Consider the following 23,731-nt stretch of genomic DNA (forward strand, 5'->3'; position numbering starts at 1 on the left):
CAATCCGGGGGGTTCCAGTGCACATCGATGAATTCAGGAGGGAAAGCAAAAAAAGATCCATCCCTGGGCTAGATGATGATGTGGTATTGAAGGACAGGGTGGGAAAAGAACTGTCCCTGATATTGCCCTACAGGGGGGTGCTATTCTGGACCTGATAGCCTAACCACAGACCACCCGCCTTGATAAGAGCGACCCTGTCCGGAATCTTACCCTATATAAAAATGGCCCTAGTAAGCCCCTAGCCCCTAGGCCCCTGACTTCCAGGTGATCACTATATAGATAAAAGTATATTGCACCCCTCTGTGTATCACACATATAGATAGCACACCTATATTAGTCCTTAAAATGACTTTTGTGGCCCTATTAGCTAACGTTTGGTGTCCCTAACAGTCTGTCCCTGCTCCACACAGCAACCTCTCCCTACACTGGCAAAAAACTGAATGTAAAATTGCGGCCAGATCAGGTTTATTTATAAGGTAGGGGGTGTGTCCATGTGCTGAAATGTCTCAATTGGCTGTACTGTACCACCTGATGGATGTGTCATGGGTCAAAGTTCTTCACAATGTAAAAGAATATGGCGGGCGCGAATTTCTCCATGTGTTCGCATGTTCGGCGAATCGTGAACACGCAAAGTTTGCCGCGAAACGACCGCCGGGCGAACCGCAAGGCCATCTCTAGCTACCACTATGCAGGTATAGTGTACACAATGATGTGCAACAAGCAACCATAGTTCTCCATTAAATTTTTTCAGGCCCCTTTCATCATCCATAGCCATTATTAACTGCACCTTACCTCAGTGAGGTCTTATTCACATATCTATGGCTGTTTTTGCATCCAAGTTTTGCATCTGCAAAAGGTCAGAGTAAGGGTCCATTCACACATCCGCAACTTGGGTCCGGATTCGTTCTGCAGTTTTACGGAACGGGTGCAGACCCATTCATTTTCAATGGGGCCAGAACGGATGCGGACAGCACACTATCGTCACTTCCGGATCTGCAATTCTGTTCCCGAAACTGCGGACAAGAAAAGGCATTATCTATTATAGTGCCGGCGATGTGCGGTCCGCGAAATGCAGAACGCATATTGCAGTGTCCATGTTTTATGGATCCGCAATTTGCGGACTGAAAAACACCTACGGACATCTGAATGGACCCTTAAGGACATATCTCGGTACTTTTTCACCCTGGCTGATCCATTACTTGTGTCTGTGAAAAAGGGCAACTTTCCTTTTCCAAATTTTTTGAAGTTTTTTATGCAATCGATAAGTAAAATACACACTGCACAAGGATGGTGATTTTCACAGAACAATTAATAGAATCAGTGTATTCTGTCTACAAAATGGAGGAAACTAATGCATTCTCTCATTTTTGTGCAGCAGGCCAATGGTCTGCCCCCCCACCCAAGAAAATGTAAAGTAGACATAGAATTCAATGGGTCTGTATGCTGAACATGGAGAACACAGATGTGTATTACTGAGTAGACCAGCTGCTTTCCTGCTACACTGGTAGTTAAACTACCTATTTATTTGGCATTAATTGGATTCTCTACTACTCTTTTCATCTTTTTTTTTTTGTTTGTTTTGTTTTTCCATTTCTCAGACACATGGTAGGGATTGTTCACATTTGCATTGACTCTTCCACTACTCTGTTTCGTCAGAAGAATATAAAAAAAATAAAAAAAATAAAGATTTGTTAAAGGCACCAAATGATGGCCACAAACAGAGCTTCGGTTTCTATCCATCATCCATTGACTATAATGCTCCATAGTTCCATAGTTACACATAGTTAGTTAGTACATTTGAAAATAAGATATATGCCCATCAAGTTCAATCAAGGGATAGGAGGGAATGTGATTAATATAATAAAATGCGAAGAATTGTTAAAATATGGAAAGTCCCATTCCATCTTGTATTCAGTATTTTTGGAGAACAGGGCTTTTTCTTCCACCCAACATACTAGAAACCTAATGGAATGGCACTAACTGAGTACAACCTATTTAAACAATCTGGTGGAACAGAATAATGGAAAAGTCTACACAAATGTGAATCCCTTAGATAACAAGTTCTAATTAAGGTACGGGCACACGGAACGGCTGTGATCCGGTCAGGTTGCGGCCATGCTGTGGTCAAGAACTGTGCAGCCAATTAGCCTGCAGCTTACTTTCATTTACATAACGAAGACCACACTGTATAGTCAGTCTTCATTGTTAACCCCTTAAGGACCCTGCCATATTTCACTTTAAGGACCAGGCCATTTTTTGCAAATCTGACATGTGTCACTTTGTCTCGTAGGGGTGGGAAGAGTGCAGCCCTGATCTCCACCCGCACCTCTGTCCCTACCTACTTGCACGGCCCGTCCTAACTGACGGCGTACATCTTGGCGGCGGTCCCTAGTTCAGATACGTGCAGGGGCCTAAAGAGTACTAGAGTAACACGTAACAGAGTCAGGGAAGCAAAGGTCAAAGCCAGGAGGTCACGCAGGTACACAAGGGAAAACACAATAGCAAGGTCAACACAAACCGGAGTCAGAAGCCGAGAGGTCGCATCAATTCCAAGGAGGTAACAAGGTCGAGGTTGAAACAAAGCCGAGGTCCAAACACAATAGCAAGGTAACAATAGGAAGGCTGGTGAAGGTAGAAAGACAAATCACAGGCAACCTGTGGCCAGCAGGCTGCCTGTTTAAATAGCCCAGACTGGTGAGTCACATGACGTGGCCAGCGTCACGTGACTCGCATAACACAGCCCAACATAGCCGAGCGCTGATCATCATTATCGGCGCTCAGCTCTCCTACTCCTTGTTGTCTAGGGGACGGAAGACGCCGGCCACGCAGAGGAGGGATGCGCGGCCGGATCCTCACAGCCCTGGAATGCCGGCGGCGCTGCGAAGGGAGATTGCGCTGCCAGCTCCCTGTTACACACTTTATGTGGTGATAACTTTAAAACGCTTTTACTTATTCAAGTCATTCTGATATTATTTTCTCGTCACATATTGTACTTCAGTGGTAAAATTGAGTCAAAATAAATTATTTTTATTTATAAAAAAAATTAAAAATTTGGAAAAATTTCCAAATTTCAATTTCTCTACTTTTGTAATAGATAGTAACACCTCCAAAAATAGTTATTACTTTAGATTACCCATATGTCTACTACATGTTTGGATCATTTTGTGAATGTCTTTTGATTTTTGAGGGACGTTTGAAGTTAAATTTTCAGAAAATTTCCAAAACCCACTTTTTAAGGACCAGATCAGGTCTGAAGTCACTTTGTGAGGCTTACATAAAAGAAACCATCCAAAAATGACCCCATTTTAGAATCTACACCCTTCAAGGTATTCAAAACAGATTTTACTAACTTTGTTAACCCTTTAGGTGTTCCACAAGAATTAATGGAAAATGGAGATGAAATTTCAGAATTTCACTTTTTTGGCAGATTTTCCATTTTAATCATTTTTTTCCAGTAACAAAGCAAGGGTTAACAGCCAAATAAAACTTAATATTTATTGTCCTGATTCTGTAGTTTACATAAACTTCCCATATGTGGTCGTAAACCGCTGTACGGGCACACGGTATTGCGCAGAAGGAAAGGAACACCATATGGTTTTTGGAAAGCAGATTTCATTGGGATAATTTTAAGCTGCCATGTCACATTTGGAGACCCCCTGATGCACCCCTAGAGTATCAACTTTAAAAAAGTGTCCCCATTTTAGAAAATACACCCCTCAAGGTATACAAAACTGATTTTACAAACTTTGTTAACCCTTTAGGTGTTCTAATGGAATTAATGAAAAATAGATTTCACTTTTTTGGCAGATTTTTCATTTTTATCAATTTTTTTCCAGTTAAAAAACAAGGGTTAACAGCCAAACAAAACTCCATATGTGGTTGTAAACTGCTGTACGGGCACACGGCATTGCGCCGAAGGAAAGGAACGCCATATGGTTTTTGGAAGGCAGATTTTGCTGGACTGTTTTTTTTACAACATGTCCCATTTGAAGCCCCCCGATGCACCCCTAGAATAGAAACTCCTATTTGGAAACAGTGGATAAGGTGGCAGTTTTGTTGGTACTATTTTAGGGTACATATGATTTTTGGTTGCTCTATATTACACTTGTTTGTGAGTCAAGGTAACATAAAATAGCTGTTTTGGCATCATTTTTATTTTTTTCATATTTACAACATTCATCTGACAGGTTAGATCATGTAGTATTTTTATAGAGCAGGACACGACAATACCAAATATGACTTGTTTGTTTCAGTTTTACATAATAAAGCATTTTTGAAAAAAAATATAAATTTTTTGTGTCTCCACATTTTGAAAGCCGTTTTTTTTTTTGTTTTTTGGGCGACTGTCTTGTGTAGGGGCTCTTTTATGTTTCAGGATGAGATGACAGTTTTATTGGTGCTATTTTATGGTGTACATGACTTTTTGATCGTTTGCTATTACATTTTTTGTGATGTAAGGTGACAAAAAATTGCCTTTTTAACACCATTTTAATATATATATTTTTTTACAGTGTTCACCTGAGAGGTTAGGTCATGTGGTATTTTTATAGAGCAGGTTGTTATGGACGCGGTGATACCTAATATGTATACTTTTGTTTTACACAATAACAGCATTTTTGAAACAAAGAGACATCTATTTTTTTATTTTTTTGGGCGATTGTCTTAGGTAGGGTATCATTTTTTTCAGGATGAGGTGACGGTTAGATTGGTACTATTCTAAGGGGCATATGCCTTTTTGATAGCTTGGTGTTGCACTTTTAGTGATGTAAGGTGAAAAAAAAATTATTTTTTTTAGCACAGTTTTTATAAAAATTTTTGACGGTGTTCATTTGAACACCGTCAATTTTTTTTAATAAAAACTGTGCTAAAAAAAAAATAAAATTGGCACCTTACATCACTAAAAGTGCAACACCAAGCTATCAAAAAGGTAATGTGATATTTTTATAGAGCCAGTCAATAGGGACGCGGCAATACCTTATTTGTCTACTTTTCTCTTTTTCCCTATTCTTTACAAAAAAATTACTATATTTTGGGAAAAGGATGTTTTGTTTTTTTACTTGAAACTTTAAATTTTTTTGTAAAACTTTATTTTTTAGACTTTTTTACACACTTTATTTTTGTCCCACTTTTGGGGTTTGATCCCCTTTACAAACTTCTGTCTTGTGATGCATTGGCTGTAAGTGTATTACACACTGTAATACATTTACAGCCTGTTTGCCCGTGAGATCCATGGGGCTGGATCTCACAGGCTCTCCCGGAAGGCAGCCACGATGCCTAAGGAATCGGGTCCAGCAGCGCGGGGACCTGATGGAAGCTCCAATCCCCTCAAGGACATTGCACGTGCCGCGGTCAGCGCTGACCACAGTACATCAAGGGTTAATGCGCCGGCATCAGTTATTTCACCGACTCCGGCGCATGCAGCAGGGGTCTGGCTATCAGAGACTGCCGGACCCCAGCCGCGGATTAGGCGGGCGCATCTCCTGCACCCACCCGATCATGTACAGAGCTGGTCCAGAAGTCACGGACATCTGAGCCGTACATGTACGGCACAGGTCCTCTACGGGTTAATGGCCGCTTCAATGCCACCTGGCCATTTACAATAAAGACTGTCTATACAAGCGTTCTTCATTAGGTAAATAAAAAGAAGCTGCAGCCTTATTGGCTGTGCAGTTCTTGACCGTGTAGCACAGCTGCAACCTTACCGGATCACGGACACTCAGTGTGACCGCACCCTAAGGCCTCTTTCACACGGGCGTCGCGTGTGTGGGCCAGATAGGATGCGGGTGCGTCGCGGGAAAATGTGTGATTTTTTCACGCGAGTGCAAAGTGTTTTAATGCGTTTTGCACGCATGTGAGAAAAATTGGCATGTGTGGTACCCAGACCCGAACCCGGACTTCTTCACAGAAGTTCGGGTTTGGGTTAGGTGTTGTGCAGATTTTATTATTTTCCCTTATAACATGGTTATAAGGGAATATAATTGCATTCTTAATACAGAATGCTAAGTAAATTAGGGAAGGAGGGGTAAAAAATAAGCGCAGTGATGTCACCAAAGGTCCTTTTCCTCCCAGGTCTTCAAAGAAGAAGAAAGAAGACGAGCCGGGCTGTGCGAACAAGTGGATGAGGTGAGTTTAATTTTTTATTTTTTTAACCCCTCCATCTCTAATTTACTTAGCATTCTGTATTAATAATGCTATTATTTTCCCTTATAACCATGTTATAAGGGAAAATAATAATGATTGTGTCCCCATCCCGATCGTCACCTATAAACCATGCGTGAAAATCACACCGCATCCGCACTTGCTTGCGGATGCATGCGATTTTCACGCATCCCCAATGACTTCCATGGGGCCTGCGTTGCGTGAAAAACGCACAATATACAGCATTTTGCGATTTTGACGCAACGCACAAGTGATGCGTGAAAATCACCGCTCATGTGCACAGCCCCATAGAAATGAATGGGTCCGGATTTAGTGCGGGTGCAATGCGTTCACCTCACGCGCGGAAAACTAGCCTGTGTGAAAGAGGCCTAAGGGTTGTGTTTGTCTATGGTTTGCAGTCATTTATTTGGGTTTTTTATATGCTATGTAGTTTACTGCATGCCAAATTGCAAAGAATAGCAGACTATGAAGACTGTAAGTTAATAAAGCACATCCAGCCTATTGTTCATAGTAAGAGCGTTATTATCACGTATGGCATTGTTCTGTTTAATGAAGTTAATTAAAGCAAGAAAGTAAGGAAACAAAAGAAAAACCTCATTTCCAGTTCAGATGTTGCACTTCCATCCCACTCATTAAAAGACAACCAAATGCAAAGATCAGCATCTTAGAGCACATGAACACTTATATTTACGTACAGTAGCTGCTTTAAAAAAAAACTTCAGATGTGGGATGTCACACTTAGAAGCATAATATATGCCACGTTTCTCGTTCCATTCCATAGGAAAGGAATCAAATAAGTTGGGGTCTATTTTGTGTGTACCTGGGGCCTATTATAAATGATTACAATTAATATTATTCATTTATAACATAAATATAGTTGGCAGCATATTTCTGCTGTGCACAGAGGCATGTTGCTTTCTGGTCTGCCACTATCCTCGCAGCATATGGATAGTCTCGGACCTTATGGCTGATTATGGTGTCTGTGTGCTTCTACCATACACCTCCAATTTTACATGGAAGCTAGATGATTTTTTCTTTTTCATGGAATTCATGACAGTCCATGGGAAGAAATATTGCATTCTCTAATGCATTCAGTAGTACAGAAATATACTCCTTAGAAACATTGCTTCTGAGTTAAAAATAGGATCCACCAGTTACACAATGACACAAGATTGGACTGCCCAGTGGAAGGAAGCCACCATCACATTAGTTGGTGGCCTCACAGCAGTGGCCATTCCTGCTACCCTAGCAGTTACATTGTTGGTTTATCTGGTGTTACTTGAGTGTTTGTAGCCTTATGCTACTTCTAGCTTCTCTTTTCTCATTTCAGCTCTTTTTTTGTGGAAATATGTTTTAGTTGTACTGGGTGACAGCTTCAATGTATTTATTGTTTGTAGCCATTATCTATTTGTGTTTTTTACTAGTTTACAGCAGAGTCTATACAAATGAATCATGTTATTAGTCAGATGATTCTTTTTGTTATAATTATTTTTATGTTTCTGATCAGTGTAAGATAGGTTGTATTGCTACAATGATGAGTGAACTTGTGTTTGGAAAACAACTTAATTGAAGCCACAAAGTAAGAAAACCAAAGCAAAACCTCAGTTTCCAGAGCACATGTTTTCATTCCACTCCTTAAAGATAACCAAATGCAAAAATTGGCATGATTGGGTTCTTTATATGATGATAACCCCACACCATTGAAATAACCTGCCATAGAGATCAGCTGAGATCAACAGCACCCCCATAACACTGCCATCCACAGTGCTCCCATAAGAGTGAAAAACACAACACCCCTACAAGAGTGGCATACACAGCACCCCCATAATAGTGACATCCATAGTGTTCCCATTAAAGAGGACCTTTCACCCATTATGACAATGTGAACTAAGTATACAGGGAGTGCAGAATTATTAGGCAAGTTGCATTTTTGAGGATTAATTTCTCAATGAACCCCAAAAACTCATTAATATCAAAGCTGAATATTTTTGGAAGTAGTTTTTAGTTTGTTTTTAGTTTTAGCTATTTTAGGGGGATATCTGTGTGTGCAGGTGACTATTACTGTGCATAATTATTAGGCAACTTAACAAAAAACAAATATATACCCATTTCAATTATTTATTTTTACCAGTGAAACCAATATAACATCTCAACATTCACAAATATACATTTCTGACATTCAAAAACAAAACAAAAACAAATCAGTGACCAATATAGCCACCTTTCTTTGCAAGGACACTCAAAAGCCTGCCATCCATGGATTCTGTCAGTGTTTTGATCTGTTCACCATCAACATTGCGTGCAGCAGCAACCACAGCCTCCCAGACACTGTTCAGAGAGGTGTACTGTTTTCCCTCCTTGTAAATCTCACATTTGATGATGGACCACAGGTTCTCAATGGGGTTCAGATCAGGTGAACAAGGAGGCCATGTCATTAGATTTTCTTCTTTTATACCCTTCTTGCCAGCCACGCTGTGGAGTACTTGGACGCGTGTGATGGAGCATTGTCCTGCATGAAAATCATGTTTTTCTTGAAGGATGCAGTCTTCTTCCTGTACCACTGCTTGAAGAAGGTGTCTTCCAGAAACTGGCAGTAGGACTGGGAGTTGAGCTTGACTCCATCCTCAACCCGAAAAGGCCCCACAAGCTCATCTTTGATGATACCAGCCCAAACCAGTACTCCACCTCCACCTTGCTGGCGTCTGAGTCGGACTGGAGCTCTCTGCCCTTTACCAATCCAGCTACGGGCCCATCCATCTGGCCCATCAAGACTCACTCTCATTTCATCAGTCCATAAAACCTTAGAAAAATCAGTCTTGAGATATTTCTTGGCCCAGTCTTGACGTTTCAGCTTGTGTGTCTTGTTCAGTGGTGGTCGTCTTTCAGCCTTTCTTACCTTGGCCATGTCTCTGAGTATTGCACACCTTGTGCTTTTGGGCACTCCAGTGATGTTGCAGCTCTGAAATATGGCCAAACTGGTGGCAAGTGGCATCTTGGCAGCTGCACGCTTGACTTTTCTCAGTTCATGGGCAGTTATTTTGCGCCTTGGTTTTTCCACACGCTTCTTGCGACCCTGTTGACTATTTTGAATGAAACGCTTGATTGTTCGATGATCACGCTTCAGAAGCTTTGCAATTTTAAGAGTGCTGCATCCCTCTGCAAGATATCTCACTATTTTTGACTTTTCTGAGCCTGTCAAGTCCTTCTTTTGACCCATTTTGCCAAAGGAAAGGAAGTTGCCTAATAATTATGCACACCTAATATAGGGTGTTGATGTCATTAGACCACACCCCTTCTCATTACAGAGATGCACATCACCTAATATGCTTAATTGGTAGTAGGCTTTCGAGCCTATACAGCTTGGAGTAAGACAACATGCATAAAGAGGATGATGTGGTCAAAATACTCATTTGCCTAATAATTCTGCACGCAGTGTACAGACATGTAGAGCAGCGCCCAGGGATCTCACTGCACTTACTATTATCCCTGGGCGCCGCTCCGTTCTCCCGCTATGTCCTCTGGTATCTTCGGTCACTAAGTTATGGTAGGCGGAGACTGCCCTTGTTCTGCTGTAGCGCTGGCCAATCGCAGCGCAGAGCTCACAGTCTGGGAGGTTATTTTCTCCCAGGCTGTGAGCCCTGCAATGCGATTGGCCAGCGCTACAGCAGAACAAGGGAAGACTCCGCCTACCATAACTTAGTGACCGAAGATACCGGAGGACATAGCGGGAGAACGGAGCGGCGCCCAGGGATAATAGTAAGTACAGTGAGATCCCCGGGCGCCGCTCTCCATGTCTGTATACTTAGTTCACAATGTTATAATAGGTGAAAGGTCCTCTTTAAGGATGAGTGAACTAGTTCGTACCAAACTGGGTTTGGTCCGAACTTTGCTATTTTCAGATGGCAGATGAATCTAAATATCTTCCGGTTCAGTTTAGACAAACGGGGCGTAACATCATTTCAATGCACATGTCGGTAGGAAAAAAAGCACTAGGAACAAAGAAAAAGGGTTCTCACATGACCCTGAGAGGAAGTGGGATGAGGCTTGCCCTGATTGGCTCCTAGGTCGACAGACAGCGTGGACAAGCCAATCAGTTACAGTGTCTGTCACAAAAATGATCTTAGGGAGTCAGGGAGAGTCAGAAATGAATCAAGATTGTATTCTACTGCCAGGGACAGTGAAGGGAAAGTCTAGAATTACAAAGAAGAATTGTGTGTGTAGAATATAGACAAGAAGGAAAGCTGTCAGCCAGGGAGTGAGAAGAGAGGAGCTGAGGCTGGCTGTCCCTCCTAGAACAACTACAGCTGCTGCAACCCTCAAAAGCAGCTACCTACTTTTTTGCGGGCGGAAGGGGGCTGTAAAATAAGCGAAAACTGTACAACGCGTGTTCTACCATCAACTTAGCATAATTAGCAGAATACTAGTGAGAATTCACTAGTCATCTCACATACTTAATTTTATTTTATTTTTGTTTTAGTTTGAAAAACCTTATACATCAGTGATTGAGAACAAAATATTAGGGCTAAATTTGCTTATTATCTCCAAACACACACAGTTACAAAAAAAAAATTTTTTTCCGGGGGGGGGGGGGGGGGGGGGGGGTTATTAAATGTAATTAAACCCGCACATAGGTGATCAGTGGCCTGAAATGGCACAGCATGCTCTCTTTCTTCGTTGTTGCCCAGCCTCCAGTGTCTTCTTGGAGAGGGTTTTCAGCGACACAAGGGGCACAACATCACTTTTATCAAAATGAACCAAGCCTGGTTAATTGGGGCATGCTGTTGTGGCTACCATTATGCCACTGCTGCGACCTTCAAGCCATCATGTTCTGTACAGCTGCTGCTTCCTCCATCATGCCACCGCCGCCATCATGCCACTGCTGTACCCTCATAACGCCACATGCACAGTACCCTCATAACAGTGACATGCACAGTACCCTCATAACAGCGACATGCACAGTACACTCATAACAGTGACATGCACAGTACCCTCATAACAGTGACATGCACAGTACCCTCATAACAGTGACATGCACAGTGCCCTCATTACAGTGACATGCACAGTGCCCTCATAACAGTGACATGCACAGTGCCCTCATAACAGTGACATGCACAGTGCCCTCATAACAGTGACATGCACAGTGCCCTCATAACAGTGACAGCAGGAGCGCATGGCGTCATTGGTTGCTATGACGCCGTGCGCTTCATGCTGTACAGTGATACACTCGTATGATCTATACGAGTGTATCACTGTACAGCACCGGCGGCATGAAGCGCACGGCGTCATAGCAACCAATGACGCCGTGCGCTCCTGCTGTCAGAAGGAATCCCGGCCAGGTTACCACGGACCGCGGAAGGCGGCTGTGTGCATGAGGCCTAACAGTAAGGAAAAATGGCTGCGTTGTTATGGAAGCCAGGTGTAAAAGTGTATGTATGTCAGTGATGATAAGAATGAAGAACCTGCAGGCTTCTATTGGCCAATAACGATCATGTGACTGTGTGTATGTCGGTAAGGCTAAGACGGAAGGACCTGCAAACTTTTATTGGCTAATATAGGACATGTGATGGTGGCATATTTGCTTTTGTATTTATAAAAAGATATAGACAAGTTTGTCATCTTTAGACCACCTCTTTATGATACATCCACATGGGACAGATTTGCTACAGATCATGTTTAGTCATGAGAAAAACAAAGTACACCTCCTTTAAATTCTATGGCTTTATGTATCAGAACATCCAAAAAAATAACCTGATCCTCAGCAGGTCTTAAAATTAGATAAATACATCCTCAGATGAACAAGCAATAATGTGAAGTCATTGTTTTCTGTAGATCAATCTCTCACATTCTTCTAGATGAATTTCAACCCACTCGTCTCGCCACACTATTTTAATTGGGTTGAGGTCTGAACTTTGGCTGGGCCATTGCTACATGTTACAGTGGAGGTTCATGGCCACCACTGTCCATGTTTCTTGTGTGTGAACTGGGCCATTGTTTATGTATATCTCCTCTGTTGCAATAGTGCAAGGGTTAACCTCCTGTTCCTTTGTGAACTGCCTGGGGGTTGTTCCCAATTGCTAATCAGCTTCTGCTATATAGCCGTGCTGCGGACCTCCTGGCCTGAGCAATTTGGTCTCTACGAATCTTGTTATGTCTGTCAAGCTTGCTAGAGCTTGTAAAGAACTATATCCATTGTCTTTCAGTGTACCGACTTCTGCCTGTTTCCTGGTTTATGATCCTCTGCTACCCTACCTGCGCCTGTTCACCACACTGATCCTGTGCTACCCGCGCTGACCTTTGGATTGTTTCACAGATTTTCTTAAACTGTCAGCCCTGAATTCTGCCTGTTTCCTGTCTACATGTATTTCCTGTTCCCTAGGTCCTTTTCACCAGTGTGTCTGATCCCCCTGGGTCAGCAGCCAACCACACCGGGACTATTCCAAAAGGTAGCATCCTAGTAGCTCCCCTGCAAAGAAGACCACATCCCGCTATAGGGGTTAAAGAGTGAATACCAGGGAACTCCCATGATAGTGCTCTCAGCACCAGCCCAAAGTCAAACTGGTTGGTTGGCACAGTGGATCAACATTCACTGCCAGTTCACAACACCTTCAGCCATTGTGTTGTATATTTGCTGGTGTGCTTGTGATCATCTTCCTATTGCCTGACAAAGTTTCAGCCAAGCTTTAGCTGTTGGATAGATGGCCTCTCATTTGAGCTAGGCTGGAATACCAGACATGTGACCTGGATGAAAGTGGTGCTGAGTTTGGTATTTAATGTCCCTTTCAATGCTCTGCGATCCCATCATGTATTTTATGCATCTTATTTATTATTCTAGTAAATTGCAGATTGAGAAGCCAGGGAAAATTGTTTTGGCTGAAGTTAACCAATACCTTATTAAAAGCCATAATATTTGTCTTAAGGGAACAGTAATTTTAATAAGACTATATGCACTAAGTATATTTGTGATCCATATCATGCAGATGTCAAATATGTACATCAGTTTGTGCCTCTAATTTTACACCGAGGTCAAAGGATTTATATTCTGATAGAATTAATGACAACCCATGACAAAAAGATAATAAGTCGGTATTTGGTGTAGACTTAAGTTGTCTAGCTGTGGACTAGATTCATCCCAGTGGCTCAGGCTGAATGATAAATGTAGTGCATTGCTAGATATGTATGTTCACACTGTTATTTGGTCAGTTATTTCCTTCAGTTATTGTGAGCTAAAACCAGGTGTGGGCCAAAAACACCGAACAGGTGCAGATCTTTCCATTATACCTTATCTGTTTGTAGGCTTCACTATTGGTTTTGGCTCAGAATAGCTGATCAAATAACTGATCAAATAACTGAAGTGTGAATCCATCCTAAATCTACACCATTAATTGGTTGACTTACTTTGAGACAAAATTTTATGCCAAAATTGGGATAAATTTTCGCACAAAATGTCACATATTAGGCCACATCACTTTCTGTGAAGCCACTCCCCAAAGACTAGACACTGATTATTTCTCGACACCTAGATCCACCAAATTGCACCCCATTTTTGCCCAGTTTACTCCAGAGTATAGGTGCACTCATATTAGTAAATGTGGCCCATTGAATTTTGCAGGTATTCTGTCTTAGAAGCAATGGTCCTAGAAAAAAAATATTATGTTTCAGGGCATTATGTAGCACCTATTCAAATCAGTGGTCATCTTAGTAATACAGGACATGACAGGTTCTCCAGAGTGAGAGTTTCTCTTTGTGAATCTTTGGCCAACAGATAAAGATACTGATTGGAACAACTGGTTAACTCAATAAAAAAAAAACTTAAAGAGGACCTTTCACCGATTATTACACTATGAACTAACTATACAGACATGAAGAGCGGCGCCCGGGGATCTCACTGCACTTACTATTATCCCGGGGTGCCGCTCCGTTCTCCCGCTATGCCCTCCGGTATCTCCGCTCACTAAGTTATAGTAGGCGGAGATTCCAGTCACTAAGTTATGGTAGGCGAAATTTGCCATTGTTCTGCTCTAGCGCTGGCCAATCGCAGCGCAGAGCTCACAGCCGGGAGGTTATTTTCTCCCAGGCTGTGAGCTCTGCAATGCGATTGGCCAGCGCTACAGAAGAACAAGGGCAGACTCCGCCTACCATAACTTAGTGACTGGAATCTCCGCCTACTATAACTTAGGGAACGGAGATACCGGAGGACATAACGGGAGAAAGGAGCGGCGCCCAGGGATAATAGTAAGTGCAGGGAGATCCCCGGGCGCCGCTCTCCATGTCTGTATAGTTAGTTCATAGTGTAATAATCAGTGAAAGGTCCTCTTTAAGTTGTATAATATCGACGTGTGTCACTATACAAAAATAATAAGCCTGGTGAAATGAGACTCCACAATAAGTCAAAGAGTCTAGTCATCTTGTCATATTGTGTTCATAGTGCCTCCAGCTGGAACGCACAGCAGTTTATGGGTGAAGTTAATTATAGATGTAGCAAACATTAACTTGACACTTAACACTTTAAATAGTGTATTTGAATGTTAAGTGTCAAATAATAATTGTTCCATCTGTAACTCACAATACTCTGTAGTATTACAAGAGTACGAAAGTATTAATATGTTTTGTATATGTTTTTACATTTTAATTTTTTTTTCTTCAAGTGCTACTTTCCATTATTTTACCTATATTGTACATATTACCTTAATGACCTAGTGTGATCCTCGCTTCTTGATATATGGATTTTGACATTGTGTTTCAACATTGCTGAGAGAGTTGGTGGTAGGAACCTCTTTAGATTTGAGTCAGATGGAAGATATTTGATCTTAGCACTTGACAGTAATCCCTTTGATGTGAATGCTTGAGTAATGATAATAATGACCTTCAAGTCAATGAGCAAGTTTTCTTACAAGAGATCATTTAATTATCATTATCATTATCACTGTCACATTAAAAATTTGTAGAGAGGTCCATAACATCATAAAAATGCTTATATTGCAGGGCTTACTTAGATTTGAATGAGCTGAAGCATCGACTGAATGTGACTGGATCAACTCAGCTCAACATATTCTTTGCAAACTCATCAGAAGAGGAGCTGGCTGGGGTTGCCACATGGCCATGGGATAAAGAAGTTCTTACTCATCTTGGTATGTTATATTTATTTTTTATTTTATTTTATATATATATATATATATATATATATATATATATATATGTTCATTTAATCATTTTATTTTATTATCTGAAAATGATAGACATCTGATTTTATAAATACACAACAAGGCCTTCTTAAAAATGTCCAAAATTAATTATCCTGCTTTATGAGACATGCAGATTGTTCCTTTCTACCCCGGTGACCACCTATATATCTAGCATAGATTTGCTCCCGAGTGTTAGCGTAAAAGGGCACTTTGGCTCTGTTCGTTCTTCTCACTCTAATCTTGATTGTATGATGTCATATTATTTCTTCTTTTTTTTTAAGTGAACTATACATTGACCATGTTACATTTAGACAAATGCATTTGCACTATCATCACTACTTGCCCTGCATATGTGACAGTGTAGCATGGTGTTTTAATCTCAATGCACAGTTTCCTCATTGCATAGTAATTAAAAAGGATCTGTCACCAGATCATTATTAAATAGCCTGGTGTACTGACGTTGAAATCCTAGGTTAAGATTTCTGTACTCTTATTTTTTAAAGTTCTCCTGCCTAATAGTAAAATAGGCATTTCTGAAAGTGAGAGAGCTCATGAGCCCTGTGTATCAAGGAGCTAAACTCAATCACCACCACTGTGCCTTTCAGTGCACCTCCTCCCATGCTGATGCTCAGTACAAAGTGAAGTCTTCCTGCTTCTGCAGTGAGTGAGGGCCAGTCTTCTAGGAACAGTTTCCGTATGGAATTATAGCCTCATAGCCTATAGCTAACTCCATATGCACTTTGTTTTGAGCAGTTTTACATTTCAACAACAGTAGGAGAGGAGGTACACTCAAATGAGCTTGTTAAATCTGGTGACATCATCTTGGACTACTTTACATTATAGCAAGGTAGTTGGTAGTAATGAGCGGCATAGGCAATATTTGTTTTCGCGATATTCTGCATTTTTCTTTGCATAATATTCGCAATAAATTCGTGAATTCTAGAATTTGTGATCTCCAGTCATTATTTTTGCAATTGCGCAAATCGGCACTAATGATGCGCATATTTTTTGTATAATACATGCAACTTCACATTTTATCAGGTCTGAGAAGATATTACTGATTGGAGCACTGTCATGGTCTTACCTGCTTGCTGCTCTCCTTCGTTTGACATGTGCTGGCGGCCATCTTGGTTTCTGGGTTTCTTGTAGCCTTCCACCCTGCGGCTCCTCCTTCCCCTGGGAGGAGCTGGATGCCTAGCTCATATATATAGGAGGTCTGTGGCTTCAGTTCCTTGCTTGGTCCTCTTGTGTTCACATGCTTCTAAGACTGCTGCTGCTTCTGGTTCCTGATCCTGGCTTCGTCTGACTACCCTGCTGGTTCCTGATCCTGGCTTCGTCTGACTACCCTGCTGGTTCCTGATCCTGGCTTCGTCTGACTACCCTTCTGGTTCCTGACCTCTGGCTCCGCAAAGACTCTGCTCGGTTTCACCATCCGTTTGGACTTTTGCTTTACAGCTTTATTTTCAATAAAGCCTTCTTATTTTCACTTATCTCTTGTTGTACGTCTGGTTCATGGTTCCGTGACATTAGGACCAAGCCATGAATTCTGACGGTACAGGGCCATCCTCGCTACCCACGCTGGTTGCCAGACTTGATCGGCAGGATCACCTGTTGGGTCGGTTCGCTGTGGCGTTGCAAACCCTGCTTGAACGCACGGCTCATTTCGCTCCCGTTGCCGATGGGTCGGTTGTCGCTCCTGGGCTCGCTCCTACTGCCGCTCCGGTTGTTGCGCCAGAGTCTACCCCGACACCTGTTGTTGCGCCTGCGGTGTTTCGGGGTATGACCGGTTCTGCCCCTCTTCCACAGCGCTTTGGGGGAGAGCCAACTCAGTGCCGAGGTTTCCTTAACCAGGTGGGCATTTATTTCGAGTTGCTGCCACATGCCTTTCCTACTGAGAGATCAAAGGTGGGCTTCTTGATCTCGCTGCTCTCGGACAAGGCTTTGGCCTGGGCCAGCCCTTTATGGGAGAACAACAATCCGGTGGTTGCCGAGTTTTCCGGTTTTGTTGCTTCTCTTCGGAAGGTATTCGATGTGCCGGCTCGTGCTGCCTCTGCTGCGAAGCTCCTTATGTCCATCAGACAGGGTTCACGATCCGTAGCTGAATACGCCATTGAGTTTCGTACCCTGGCAGCAGAGGTGGGCTGGAATAATGAGGCTCTGGTCGCTGCTTTCTCTCATGGTCTCTCGGATGCCTTGAAGGATGAGGTTGCAGCTAAGGACCTACCAGTTGAGCTCGAGTCTCTTATTTCTTTCCTGATTTTGATTGACACCAGACTCAGGGAGAGACCTTCCTTTAAGGAGAACCTGCGGAGGTCTTCTAACAGATTGGTGCCTACGTTTGCTGTCCCACCCGTGCCTCCCTCTCCTCCCACGCCTCCTGGGGATGACTTGTCTGGGGGTGAACCCATGCAGCTGGGGTTTGCTCGCCTGTCCGAGGGGGAGAGGGCACTCCGGAGACGCGAGGGCCGATGCATGTACTGTGGTCTCGGTGGGCATTTTCGGTTGGCATGTCCGAACCGTCCGGGAGACGCTCGTACCCTGAGATCCTGTCGGGGGCAGATCTTGGGTGGAGTCTTCTCGTCCCCGGTTTCCCGTGTTGACAAACCACTGATCACTGTTGTCCTCTCCTGGGTCGGGGGCTCGGTGACGACCCAGGCGTTGGTGGACTCTGGTGCTGGTGGTTTGTTCATTGATAGTGTGTTCGCTGCCGCCAATTCCATTCCTCTGCAGGCTCGAGGTTCCCCACTGGCTCTTGAGGCGATAGACGGCAGACCCCTTCTGCCGCCACACGTGACTCATGAGACCCTTCCAGTGGGGATAGCCATTGGTGCCGTTCACAGAGAGTCGGTCTGCCTCCAGGTTATTTCGTCTCCACACTACTCGGTGGTCTTGGGGTACCCCTGGCTCCAGAAGCATAATCCGACTTTCGATTGGAGATCGGTCGAGATCCTCTCGTGGTCACCGCAGTGTGGGGCTAGTTGCATCCATGGGTCTGTCAAGTTGCTGTGTACTTCCTCGGACTCTCTGTTGCCTCCTGAATACGAGGAGTACCGGGATGTATTCGATAAGGTGCGCGCGGTTGCCCTACCTCCGCACCGCCCATACGATTGTGCCATAGAGTTACAATCTGGTGCCGTTCCTCCTCGTGGCAAAGTCTATCCACTGTCGGTAGCGGAGAATGAGGCCATGGAGGAGTACGTGAGGGAGGCGCTTTCACGCGGACACATTCGCAAATCTTCGTCCCCGGCAGGGGCTGGATTTTTCTTTGTGAAAAAGAAGGGCGGTGAGTTGAGGCCTTGCATCGATTACAGGGGTCTCAATCGCATCACGATCAAGAACGCTTACCCGATACCCTTGATTTCCGAGCTGTTCGATCGCCTTAAAGGGGCCACGGTCTTTACCAAACTCGACCTGAGGGCGGCATATAACCTGGTAAGGATCAAGGCGGGCGATGAGTGGAAGACCGCGTTTAACACCAGGACCGGTCATTACGAATCCTTGGTTATGCCCTTTGGGTTGTGCAATGCGCCCGCAGTCTTTCAGGAATTCATCAACGATGTTTTCCGTGACCTGTTGCAGCAGTGTGTGGTAGTCTATTTGGATGACATCTTGGTATATTCTGAATCCATGGAGGCCCACATTCTGGATGTCAGACGAGTGTTGCAACGGTTACGAGAGAACAAGCTGTTCGGTAAGCTTGAGAAATGCGAATTTCACCGATCCCAGGTAACCTTCTTAGGTTACATCATTTCCGCTGAGGGGTTCTCCATGGATCCTGAGAAGGTTTCGGCTGTCTTACAGTGGCCCCAGCCCAGTGGTCTTCGTTCCCTGCAGCGCTTTTTGGGCTTCGCCAATTATTATCGGAAGTTCATCAGGGACTTTTCCATGCTGGCCAAGCCTCTCACGGATCTGACCAGGAAGGGCAGTAATTCCCAGGTCTGGCCGCTCGAGGCCATCCGAGCTTTTGAGGCCCTAAAGTCCGCCTTTGTGTCGGCTCCGATTCTGTCGCATCCCAACCCTGGGTTGCCCTTTGTCCTCGAGGTGGACGCGTCTGAGACGGGAGTAGGCGCCCTTCTGTCTCAGCGTAGAACACCAGAGGGTCCTCTGCTTCCTTGTGGGTTTTACTCCCGGAAACTGTCTTCCGCGGAGTGCAACTATCAGATTGGTGACAGGGAGTTATTGGCCATCGTGCAGGCCCTTAAAGAATGGAGGCACTTGCTCGAGGGTTCGGTGGTTCCGGTTCTCATCCTGACGGACCACAAGAATCTGACCTACCTTTCTGAGGCCAAGAGATTGACACCACGTCAGGCCAGATGGGCTCTGTTCTTGTCACGTTTTAATTACGTGGTCTCCTACCTACCCGGTTCCAAGAACATCAGGGCGGATGCCCTATCACGGCAGTACTCCGAGCTGTCCAGGGAGGAGTCGATTCCGACTTCGGTCATACCTCCGAATCAGATCCTGGCCGCCATTCGCACCAGCCTGACCTCTCCCCTGGGTGAGCAGATTTTGGCGGCTCAATCTGGTGCTCCCTCTGGGAGACCCAACGGCAGATGTTTTGTGCCTGAGGAGTTGCGCACTCGGTTGTTGCGAACCTACCATAACTCCAAGACCGCGGGGCATCCTGGAAAGAATCAGCTGTCCTGGGCTGTTTCACGTCTGTTCTGGTGGCCTTCCCTACGTTCCGACATCGGCGCATATGTAGCGGCATGCTCCGTTTGTGCCCAGAGTAAGTCCCCTCGGCACCTTCCGTTGGGCCTTCTGCAACCCATAGCCACCGGGGAGCGCCCATGGTCACACCTGGGGATGGATTTCATTGTGGACCTCCCTGCATCCCGAGGCCATACGGTCATTCTCATGATTGTGGATCGGTTTTCCAAAATGTGCCACTGTGTTCCTCTCAAGAAGTTACCCTCTGCACAAGAGTTGGCCACGATTTTTGCCAGGGAGGTCTTCCGGTTGCACGGTTTGCCTAATGAGATTGTGTCGGATCGGGGGAGTCAGTTTGTGTCCAGGTTCTGGCGCGCCTTTTGCTCCCAGTTGGGGATTCATCTCTCCTTCTCCTCGGCCTACCACCCTCAGTCCAATGGGGCCGCAGAACGATCCAATCAGGCCTTGGAGCAATTCCTTCGTTGCTATGTCTCCGATCACCAAGACAATTGGGTTGACCTCCTGCCTTGGGCTGAGTTTGCCAGGAACACGGCGGTGAACTCTTCCTCTGGGACGTCTCCCTTCATGGCCAATTATGGGTTCCAACCTGCCGTGTTACCGGAGGTATTCTCTCCCCAGGATATTCCGGCTGTGGAGGATCACCTTTCCGTCCTACGTGCTTCTTGGGTACAGATCCAGAAGTCCCTTGAGGTCTCTGCGCAGCGCCAGAGACTCCAGGCTGATCGCAGACGAGCGCCTGCTCCTTCCTACCAGGTCGGAGACCGTGTATGGTTGTCCACCCGCAACCTCAACCTTCGAGTGCCCACTCCCAAGCTGGCTCCTCGCTTTGTTGGTCCCTTCCGAGTGCTTCGCAGGGTAAACCCGGTAGCCTATGCCCTTGCGCTTCCTCCTGGCATGCGGATCTCCAACGTGTTTCATGTCTCCCTGTTGAAGCCACTGGTGTGTAATCGTTTCACTTCCTCGGTTCCTCGGCCTCGTCCGGTCCAAGTGGGCAATCGTGAGGAATATGAGGTGAGCAATATCCTGGACTCACGCCTGGTCCGCGGTCGGTTGCAGTTTTTGGTCCATTGGCGTGGTTATGGTCCAGAGGAGCGTTCCTGGGTTCCCTCCGCAGATGTCCATGCTCCTGCCTTGCTCCGAGCCTTCCACGCACGCTTCCCTCAGAAACCGTTTTGTGCTCCGCGGAGGAGGGGCCCTTGAGGGGGAGGTACTGTCATGGTCTTACCTGCTTGCTGCTCTCCTTCGTTTGACATGTGCTGGCGGCCATCTTGGTTTCTGGGTTTCTTGTAGCCTTCCACCCTGCGGCTCCTCCTTCCCCTGGGAGGAGCTGGATGCCTAGCTCATATATATAGGAGGTCTGTGGCTTCAGTTCCTTGCTTGGTCCTCTTGTGTTCACATGCTTCTAAGACTGCTGCTGCTTCTGGTTCCTGATCCTGGCTTCGTCTGACTACCCTGCTGGTTCCTGATCCTGGCTTCGTCTGACTACCCTGCTGGTTCCTGATCCTGGCTTCGTCTGACTACCCTTCTGGTTCCTGACCTCTGGCTCCGCAAAGACTCTGCTCGGTTTCACCATCCGTTTGGACTTTTGCTTTACAGCTTTATTTTCAATAAAGCCTTCTTATTTTCACTTATCTCTTGTTGTACGTCTGGTTCATGGTTCCGTGACAAGCACTAAGTATTGTTGTGATATCACAGCACTATGTCTGTAACATGTATGTATGGACAGCAGAGAAACAATAATTCCTATCACACTACCTAACACCCTGCACTGGAACCTATCAGCTACACTATATCACTATCTAACCTACACTGACTATCTTACACTAACTATCTGTATTATATATATGAGCTAACTAACTATCTAATGTAATTGGATAAGGAATAGGATCCAGATGAAAGCACAGAACACAGCAATGACACTGCTCTCTCTCTCAGACCTGCAGAAAATGGCTGCTGGGGAGGTACTTATATACTAAAGGGTAGGCAACTTTCCTATTGGTTGCTAGGGATGTTGCTAAGCTCAGACAAAGACATTGCAGCCTCCTCATTGGCCCACAAGCAAGAAGGGGTTACTAATGAAAAAGAAATCTAGAATATTCGCGATTACGAATATATAGCACTATATTCTACATCTTCGCAAATTCTCAAAGTGCCGATATTAGCAATAAAAATTCGCAATTAGAGTTTTCGCGATCAACACTTGTAGTTAGTAATCATTTCACATGGTCATTTAGCCAAAGGAGTAGGTCTGGTCTGATTCACATAAACAATAATCTTTTTTGGTTATTTTTTTTTTCCTTTCCAGGTGGCATTGTTATGAATCCAAAATTCTTCGGAGTTCCTGGCCACACACATACCATGATCCATGAAATCGGACATAGCTTGGGACTGTACCATGTCTTCCGTGGTATTTCAGAGATTCTCTCTTGTAGTGACCCATGTATGGAAACAGATCCTTCCTATGAGACAGGAGATCTCTGCCGTGATACCAACCCATCCCCAAAGCATAAAACATGTGGAGATCCTGTCCCTGGACCAGGAAATGACACTTGCGGCTTTCAAACATTTCACAACACTCCTTATAATAACTACATGAGCTACACAGGTAGGTGACATCATACACACATATACTTATGTATGAGTGTGTGTGTGTGTGTGTGTGTATATATGACTGTGTATTGTGATTATGAAAATAACTTCCAAATTCTAAATCATAAGATCTAAATTCACATTGTAAAGGATTTATAATACACATAATTATGTCATATAATAATTAATAATAATAAAACATTTTGTTAAGTGCTTTCTAATAGCTTGCAAACTAATGCCTTAAAGTGAATGCCCACCATGCCAGTTACTCTCCTAATATATCTTTATAGTGGTTGGAACTCCATTGTTCTGATATAGGGCAAACCACACACAGTTTATGCAGTGAACTCAATTATAAACCAGTAATAAGCTCATAGGCTCCACATAGTGGCTGCTGCAAGCATCCAAAATTTCATTGTTTCGCTAATTGCCTGTGTAAGGGATTTTGAAAAATGTAACGGCTCATATACTTTGATTGCTGTAAAGATATATTGAGAAATTAGTTGATTCAAAATGTTATACCTAAAATGACATGGTGCTTAAATATTTGGAATATTCATATTAAGGTTTTATAACTTAGCAGACTTGGATTTTTCATGATAGACTGTGTTTACATGGATGAAGTTGGGCAAGTTTCAAAACCATTTATTTAAAATAGCATTTTTACAGTGTGGATGCCAAAAAAGCTTTGGTGAAATGCCTATTGAAGCCAATAAATTATAATCTCTAAACTGTGCAATGACAATCATCCTTTCTTTTGTCTTATACTGACAGTAATCTTATTACCTAAGATAATGTAAATTAAAAGACCATCCATGTTTTACTAAAGCTTGTTTAGCTAGTTTAAATCCCCTATTACCTTGACTGGGGATTGAGTCAATTATTTTGAAGAGCATTCACCCATTTCAAAGAGAAGCCATAACCCAACAAATGAGCCAAACACTTGTTTGTTGGGTGATTGTATTTTTACAAGATTAAACACATTTTCATTTCATTTTTTTTTCTATTTAGTTTCTTTTTTATTTTCTACATTGCATATTCATATTGAATATTGACATGAGAACAATAAAGGAACACATATGGAATTAAGTAGTAAAGAAAAAAGTGTTAACCAAACCAGAATATGGTTT

At 43.8% G+C, this 23,731-nt stretch overlaps 1 protein-coding gene across 1 annotated transcript in view; it reads left to right on the forward strand.

Annotated features, from left to right (window-relative positions):
* PAPPA (pappalysin 1) overlaps positions 1 to 23,731 on the forward strand; it is a 455,318-nt gene that overhangs the window by 157,355 nt on the left and 274,232 nt on the right. The window contains exons 3-4 of the mRNA XM_040405874.1: positions 15,142 to 15,287; positions 22,318 to 22,617. Of these exons, the coding sequence (XP_040261808.1) occupies positions 15,142 to 15,287; positions 22,318 to 22,617 (446 nt within the window). The remainder of the gene's footprint in view (positions 1 to 15,141; positions 15,288 to 22,317; positions 22,618 to 23,731) is intronic.

The sequence above is a fragment of the Bufo bufo genome, chromosome 8, assembly GCF_905171765.1.
Source record: "Bufo bufo chromosome 8, aBufBuf1.1, whole genome shotgun sequence".
Lineage (NCBI taxonomy): Eukaryota > Metazoa > Chordata > Amphibia > Anura > Bufonidae > Bufo > Bufo bufo.